General features: G+C 48.3%; 1 protein-coding gene across 1 annotated transcript in view; it reads right to left on the bottom strand.

The window, feature by feature from the left end:
* The window catches only part of MED13L (mediator complex subunit 13L), a 167,170-nt gene that overhangs the window by 14,047 nt on the left and 144,514 nt on the right, over positions 1-8,609 (bottom strand). The window contains exons 18-23 of the mRNA XM_031057473.1: positions 7,822-8,609; positions 6,987-7,166; positions 5,124-5,347; positions 4,335-4,527; positions 3,482-3,929; positions 1,974-2,193 (exon numbers count right to left, since the gene is read on the bottom strand). The exon at positions 7,822-8,609 is cut by the window's right edge and continues 75 nt beyond it. Coding sequence (XP_030913333.1) covers positions 1,974-2,193; positions 3,482-3,929; positions 4,335-4,527; positions 5,124-5,347; positions 6,987-7,166; positions 7,822-8,609 — 2,053 coding nt within the window. The remainder of the gene's footprint in view (positions 1-1,973; positions 2,194-3,481; positions 3,930-4,334; positions 4,528-5,123; positions 5,348-6,986; positions 7,167-7,821) is intronic.

Raw genomic sequence — 8,609 nt, 5'->3', positions numbered from 1 at the left:
CAGTCCCTGACTGTTGTGTTCAACAGGTTTGGCTCTGTGGCTCATGGTCAGGAATTATTTGCTGTCCTTGTGGGAATTGGCACTGTGGTGTCATCCTTACACAGGGGTAAGATTAAGATTCTGGTTATTTCCCCTTTTCAACTTAGCTCCCAGTGGAAGCTCAGCAGCCTCAGCTGCTGCTCAGTTTCATTTGTTTCAGAAAGCCAAGGGAAGCAGCCCACAAGGTTTCAACCAGCAAGAACCAGAGCTACAGGGAGATCTGCCTGGGAGATGAGTTTGGGGGTTAAGACCCAACTACACAACAAGAGCAGGAAGGAGAAATGGCACAACACTCCTTCAGAAGGAAACAAAGCATGACAAAATCCCAGTTTTCAGAACAAACCAATTTTAAAATTAGAATTAAATCCCTGTAACCTCACTGTTTTTATTGTACAAGTCCTATGGCTGTTAAAGTGTCTTTCCTTTTACAGTGAGATCTTTGGAGCAGAAGCTGTCAATATAAAACATTTACATTGTTGCCAACACTACAAGACTCAAACAGATTCTTTCAACAAATATTTTCAGTAGTAATAAAACTTAAGTGTCACAAAACTTTAACTACTTTATGGTTCTTGCTTGAACCTTCAGAACCTTGGCAGCACATTCTGCTTACTAAATGTGCCTGTGTGTTTTTAAAAGCCAGCTTTACCCAAGGATTTCAGGAGCTGGGCTTTCCCCCTCTGTACAGGAACAGTAATAAAGCTGCAAACATTTGGGTTTGATTTATTTTGAAGTAACTGCATGTTGTGTGTGCTGTGGTACAGCTGTGAGGATACAGTGCTGGAACAGGATCACGTTTCCCTTGACTTAGAGAAAATTGCTGTTTTGACTTCAACTGGCAAAATGTATTTTGGGGAACAAACAGTGAATGTGGAAACAAACAGCACTGAGGAAAAGGGTCAGTGTGCTACAGCCTCAGCTCCAATGGCAGTGCAGAAATTACACAGTTCTTGTGTGCCAGACACTGTGGTATCAGTGGCTGCTTTGGTTTTAGTGTCTCCAGGTCTGGATCAATCAGTTCCCTGCAGCCTAACAATATGAAGCTGTGAATATGATTTTCATTTCATTCCCAAGCCTAAAATATTTTGGTGACAGTTTCCCCCATCCTTTCAGGGGACAATGAGGTCAAAACTATCAAAAACAACAGTTTTCCATGGCCAGCTTGAGACACCACAAGAACTTCCATTTTTTTTTTTTTTTTTAACTAATTTGAAATACCTTTAAACCAAGGTGAGCAGACGTGGATAAGGTGCACAGAAATCCTTCCCACACTGTTCCTGCCTGTGGCCTCTGGGCTCCCATTCCCCCCACATTTATTGAGGCTCAGCCTCTGTGACAGGAGGCCTGGCAAAACACAACCAGCCTGGGCAAGAGGCCAAGAGCTGCCTCTGGCTGCACAAATTAAATTCTTCAGCAATTCCATAGTAAGTAACTGTTTTTATATGCCAAGTTACATGGTAAATTATTTTTAAGAAGCAGATAATAACAATACAATAGTTATATTATACATTAAATGTCTGGTTTCACGTACTTATTTTGGATTAAATAGTATAAATCAAGGGAATATAAACAGCAAACAACTCAACATGTAAAGTAATCAAAGGAGCAACTGGTTGGTTTTGGCAATGGCAACTTGAGTTACAACTTAAATAACTGATATCCCTCTCCAGGAAGCATTGAGCAGACAGGATTGCTGGGACCACAGGACAGGGTCAATGCAGGGATACTGCGGCTGCTCTAATTAATTTCCTCATCAAAACAAGCACAAGGGGTTGTTTTAATATACAGCCTTGCACTGTCAACAAAATAATTTGTAAATGCCACCTACATTTCATGCATTATCTCTCATTTCTCTCTTTCAGCACAGTGTCCATATCACAAGTGTGCTGTGACACAGAAACTCAGTGTGAAGATACAAAGGAAGGCAGAATTACCTGGAGAATGAAAGAATTCCTCATATTCTCAGGCAAGTTGTCCAACATTTCTGTGTAGCATCTCATGAGGCTCAGGAGCCAGAAGTTGGTGGAGGCAGACTCCTCGTCGGCAGTGTAGGTGAAGGGGTCCACCATGTAGATGACCACGGCGGGGGGGTAGGCGTTGCTGTCCGCAGCGTCCGGCTCCGTGGGGATCCCGATCCGCTCCCGCTCCGACGTGCTGGGGGCAGAGCCACAGGTCAGTACTGCTTGTGTCTGGGGCCAGGCTGAGCCAGAGGGAAGGAAAGCACGAGCAATTCTAACATCCAGAAGCAAAACTAAAACCCATGAGGACAGGCATTGAGATGAGTTGTGCTCACAGCAGCTCCTAACCCAAAATACCTGGGGTTAATCAGGCATTAAAGGTACCCTACAGTCTAACAGCATCTCACTGAATTAAATCAGACCACATTATACCTGAAGAACATGGAAAAGTTGACTCTTTAGCTGTATGTCTGGGTTTTGGTGCAGTTTAGGGTTTGCTTTTGGGAGAGGTGGAAGGGGAAGAGTAGGAATTTAGAAGTATCAAAGCAATTCATGGAGCTTGGGGTCGTGCTCAGGTCCAGGGAAGGCTCCACTGGCAACAGAACAAGCAATTGAGAATTTCTTACTTGGTAAAATGCTCCTCCCTGGCCTCAGCCAGGAGAGTGAGGCTCAACATCTGTAAGTGATCAAAGCAGCTCAGCCTCTGTCAGAAGCCCCTGCAGCTGCTCAAAGGGTGTTTTGCACAGATCAGGGAACAGATGTCTCAAGGACAAGCCCAGCCACAGCAGGATGTGGGCATTTCCCTCTCTGTAATACACACCAGGACCATCAGCAATGTGCATTATTATAAGAGTAATGAAAAACATGCTGCCTCAGGAAGTTACTTACATACAGTGCTAAAAAACCTTTTCTTAATTTTTATGTGATGGGACAGCTATTCATAATGAAGTCTTTAAAAAAGTTGTGCTGCCCAAATGTATTTTAAAGTAACAGGACTACAATTGTGCCTCCTGACCTTACAGTGTGCCTGCTTGCAAAACAACACCTGCAATGCAAAAATATTAGGAAAAAAATAAATCCATGGCTTGCATTTTGCATCTGTTAATGTTGCACGTGTGCTGGAGCAAGAGGCACTCAACTCCATGGGGTACATGCAAGTGCCAAGCCACAGGTGAAGCACACCCTATGTGCTCCTGGTACTGCAAGGACAGGGCAGGTGGAGGGGTCCTAAGGCAGCTCCACATCCATGCAGCTCAATCAGGCTAGGATTCTTGTGATGGCAAAGGGGAGGGGTGTTTTTTCCAGCTCCCCTTTGTCATTGAGTGCTTCACACAGGCACAGGTCCTGCTCTGCTCCCACCTGCTCAGCTGTGCTGCACCTGTCAGAGAGGCCTCTCCTTTGAAGGGTTTCCCTAAGGCTTAGAGGCTGTGTGAGCACAGGACAGGGGATTAGTGAGCAGCACTCTGAGCCATGTGAGCGCTTACCCTTCCTGTCCCTCTTGCTGCTGCTGTGGCAGGTTGGGGCCCGGCTCGGTGTCTGCCCCGGGGCCCGCACTGCCCTGCGAGCGCTCGGCTGAGCCTCCCGCGGCGCTGCTGCTCTGCCCCGAGCCGGCATTGCCGCTGAAGCCCGGCGTGGAGGAGGCGCCCATCTGGCTGGCGCCGGGCGTGGCAGAGGATGCTGACAGCTGTGGCACCGAGGAGCCTGAGGAGGACGCGCTCCCCGCCGGAAGGCTCGTGGTGCCCGCGCTGGGCGTGGAGCTGAAGGAGCTGCCCGTGGCAGGGGCCCCAGCGGCGGCCGAGAGACACGAGGAGGAGCTGGAGGGAGCGGGCCCCGAGCTCCCGGGAGCTGCCTGCGGCTGGCTCGGAGCCGGCGTTTGGTACTTGGGGGGCAGCAGAAGGCTGCTGTCCAGCTGCAGAGTGGCCAAGTAAGGTGCTGGAATGGCATGGAAAGAGGGATTAATGACAGTCAGATCAAAGGGACCTGCATCAGCCTGCAAATCGGATGACTTTCCCTGCACTTTTACATTCTAAGTGTACACAAATGCTGAGAGAATTGAATCTCCATGACCAATGTTTGCTTTGGAATCCATTTCTCAGTGTGTCAGTTCAAACTGATATGGATCAATTGTCTTTAAAACCAGGACTGACTTTGCAGGGCTTTGTGACTTTAAGCTGGTACTGACATCTTCTGCTCTCTGGCCAAACTGTGTAAATACAAATACAAAGCCTTGTAATATCTTTTAAATTTTTAAACAGACCATAATCTGCACCTTTAGTAAACCCCCAGTGGGTTTGCAGATGCCCCTCGCAGTGCCCAGAGCCGTGGGGTGTCACTCACCGAGGTGATGGCGGCAGACCTGCGCGTAGAGCTTGAGCCTGGAATGATTGTCACAGTCCTCGGAGCCCCAGGGCTGGCTGAACCACTCGCTCACCAGCTCGTCCGTCAGCTTCTGCGCCACGCTCTTGCCCACCCGCATGATCCCGTCCCGCAGCACTTTGCAGATGGGTTTGTGCTGCCCAAGTCTGCACATCTGCCAGGGGAGAGAAGCACAAATGCCTGTAAGGAGATGCCAGCCACCCCAGGACGTTACAGAGACTGGCTTGTGGCTTAAGTGCCTCATTCTCAGCACACAGCTAGAGGCTTCTTAATAAATATCTAAAAAAAAAGGTTACATTTATCTGTTGGCTTGAAATGCACTCACAGCAAAACTGAGGAATCTGACATATTGGGGAGTACATAAAGAAATAAATGCTTTTATCCCCAGCCTAGCAACTGTGAGAAACCAACAGCTTCTTTAGCACGCTCCTTGCTCTTTAGGCTTGGTTGGGCCATCAGGCCGTCACTGGGAAGCTGCAGCTCTGTTAATGCCACTGCTGCCTCCTCTGTGAAATGAGTGTGCACTGGGAAGAGCAGACAGCAACAAACACTCCAAAATGCCCAGAGAATCCCAGTGTCACTCAGACAGCATTTGTGGACTCTGAAAGTGCAGAAAGCCCTCAAAATGAAAAAAAATCCCTTATTCTAATAGTTGTTACTTTAAACGCCATAGATTTCTCCCAGTGGACATGCACTGAAACAGCAACGACACTTAAGAAGCAATAATTCAATGTGGTCCCTCTTTCCAACCTCGTATACAGCACTCAAGTCCCTGAAGAAAGTTTTGGCTCCGTCGAGCAAGGCCTCATTTTCCGGACACACCACGATGTAGGCGACATCCCGATGGCCCCCGTAGGGATCCAGCAGGAGCCTCTCCCAGAAGGGCAGGGAGAAGGGAGAGATTGTCAGGAAGTCCTTGTCATAGCCCACCAGCAGCGTCGGGATCGGGAGAGGCTCAGGAGATTCCTCAGAGCCTTCACAGGAGAAAAAACAAAAAAAGAAAAAATGTTAAAATATCTGGTTTAATAACAGTGGGTCTCTGATGGCCCAGGAAGTGGGTTCTTTTACAGGAATACTGGAAATCACTCATCCCTTGCTGTTCTGAGTGTCCTACATGTTTATCATGGAGCGGAAATGGTTATCAAGGGTGTGACATGCCTGATAAACCATGTGCTCCCAGCCTTTCTTCTTGGAAAAGATATTTAATAAAGGAGAGGGAAGATTTATATCATACTTAAGGAATGTCATATAATCAAAGTTGTTGGCTGAAGTAGAGGGAGCTGATCCAAGCACCACTTAAACTTTCCTAGAAAGCTGCAATAAAACATCTCCCAGTGTACTCCGAGCTCATGTACTGCCCTTCCCAAAGCTTCATCTCCTGGTTTTCCTTTGTCATACCTACAACCACAGCCATGGAGTTCCTGTTCAGTCACAAGTAATAACAGGAACACACAAAATCTGTCCTTACAGCTCTTCATCCACCTCCACCTGGTTGTGCAAAATTACTGAGGCTTAGAGAAATTCATTCCCAGGCAGATAATACTACACAACTTATAATTCTAAAAATTGCCTCCTGCCCTTCTCCATAGGATGTGCTCCAAGCACTGCTGTCCCCATAGAGAGGATTATTACCCAGTGTAACAGGGTGTCTCCCAGATACTGCCTCAGTAGAAGAAATATTGCTGAAAACGTCAAGCTAAAATATACCCAGTAGTGCCTGCAGAATATAATTCAACTTTATTAAAAAGTCAGCATCTAGTAAAATTCACTGACTTTCCATCAAAGGTTCTGCTCTGCACTCCATGGAAATTTTGGTGCTATTGTCTGGTAACAATTGGCAAATCCTAACTCTTCAAATTACAAATGCTGGGAAAATTATTAGAAGTGCTGTTGATGGGGCACAACAGCTTTAGACAGGAACTGGAGTTACCCCCAGTTGTCCCAGCCCCAAGGAAAGGAGCAATATATCAAATACCAACAGAAAGCAAAGTGTGGTGGAGCTGGTAGGAAAAACATTAAACCAGACTGCACTGGTTAAGCCTGAAATAAACTGCAAGCAAGAAATACACAGATTGAAATGTCAGTCGTTATTCTGCAAACCTACACACACAAAGTCTGGTTTGTTATTTTGCATTTTACAGAAGTGCCACTTACAGCCAGGAGATACTGAATACTTCTCATTAAGGCTACAGGAACCTGCATGGAGAAAGCATTCCCAGTTTTTTGGGATTTGCAGAGCTCACACAGAGTCTGTTCCCATTATGATGTGGCTGATTTCAGCAGCTCCCTCTGCTCCCATTTTGTCTACACCAGGTTGCTTTGGTCTAACCTAACCCTGGTCTAACCCTGCTTTGGTCTGAGCCAGCCCCCCTTCAGGTGGGGAGCTGAGCCTCACCCACAGTTTCTGCTCCCTGTTAAATGTGCATCACCTGGAGGGGTAAAACCTTCACCAGGGTGTCACAAAGGCCTTTTGAGGCACTTGAAACCTCTGTGAAGAGTCCCCCAGCCCATGACCCCAAGCTGTATGAACAGCCCCTTTCTTTAATTTCCAGGACAAAGTGCTCATTTCTAGGAAACTGCACTCTAACTTGGCACAGAGCCCAGTGTAAGTACCATAGGTCCCTCGTCCTGCCATCTTATGGAATTGCTGCCAGGTGAGTGGTCCCTGCACGTGCTGGATGTTCTCCCAGGTCCTTCCTGTCCGCTTCTTCTGGATGGCATCCTGGAGAAAGGGCTGCAGGGAGAGCAGCATGCGCACCACGTCCTGGGAGGACAGCATGCTGATGTCCAGCACTGCAAGGGACAAGGAGCAGCAATCACTTCAGGGAGGGACAGCAATCCCTCAGACACAGCAACAGCTTTTGTGGATTGTTCCTTGAATTGCTCTGCATACTGCCCATGGAATCTGGACACTTCTAATTAGGTGGATAGTACTCAATTGCCATTTCTTGGCATTTTCAAAAACGTTGCTGTCACCACAGGCCTTTACACATACATTTCAGTACCACTGGTGTCCAGCTCAGGTCACAAGATGTCAGAGCTATATATCTTCAGTATACAAACAAGTAATATTTCATTATAATGTCCCCACCCCTTGGTACTTTTTCCCCTTTTTCCGCCCTAACTCAGAGCAATTCTTTTCTGCTGACTGCTTATACCCTTCTCCAAAATCAAAAAGGGCCCCGAATTTTGCCTCCCCCCCAAATACCTGAATCTGCTTCAGATTTGTGAACTTCCACAGACTCATTCCCAATTTAGGCCACAAAGTCTGAGGACAACTAGATTATTGGTATTTTAGGTGTAATTTACAAGCTTTCAGAAATCTACTTTATCTCTAGCATATTTTTAGTCCTGTCATTTCCCACATAAAGATGATGTGGGTCACAACTAAACAAATTTACAGAGGTCACAACACATTCAGAGACAAAAGGCTCAGCTGTGCATGTACCATTGCTGTGAGGCCAGGAATGGACAGTGGCACTTCGGACAAGGGCTTCGTCCACCTTGCCCCCTGTGGGGTTGTCCACGTACTGCCTGCCCTGCTCCAGGGCATTGAAACATTCCACCCAGGAGTCGTTGCTGTCAGCCTGCAGCCGGTCGTAGCTCAAGTTGACGCAGGGCAGCGTCTGGCGGTTGTTGGAGGCCATGTAATCCAGGCAGCTCAGCGAGGTGAAGGGCTGCGTGTGCTGGTTCTGCAGCAGCAGCAGGAGGCTCATGGGAGGCTCCTGGCTCCTCCTGGCTCCCTCTCCCATCTGCGAGATCAGGTTGCTCTGGCAGATCATCAGTCGCCTTTCTGCAGCCTGGCCAATGTCCGAGGTCTTGCCGAAAATATCCAGCTCGTCCTCGATGAAGAGCCCAGAGTTGTAGCCGAGCTTGCGGTTCATGATGGCGCTGAAGCCGCAGGTGCAGCGGTACTGATCCTCGTTGGAGGAGTCGGGGATGTACAGCCCCACATCAGCGCCCTTGATGTTCATGTTGCAGGCGCAGATGCAGCAGCTGTCGAAGTTCCTGTCCTTGAAGATGTTGAGCACGGAGTCGGAGAGGATCAGGGTCACGTACAGGCTGTGCGCCTCCGGGATGGGCTGCACCGTGCCCGGCTCCACCGAGTTGAGCGGCCGCGTGGTGGAGGGGGTGGAGGCAGGGGAGCCCTGGTCCGTGCTGTCGTACTTGACGGAGCCCTGGCCGCTGGCGGTGCCCCCGCCCCGGGGAGTCCTGGGTGTGCGCGGCGTGCGCGGC

The sequence above is a fragment of the Geospiza fortis genome, unplaced genomic scaffold (assembly GCF_000277835.1).
Source record: "Geospiza fortis unplaced genomic scaffold, GeoFor_1.0 scaffold408, whole genome shotgun sequence".
NCBI lineage: Eukaryota > Metazoa > Chordata > Aves > Passeriformes > Thraupidae > Geospiza > Geospiza fortis.
The sequence above is the reverse complement of the archived record's forward strand: the minus strand, read 5'-3'. Positions and strand labels throughout refer to the sequence as shown.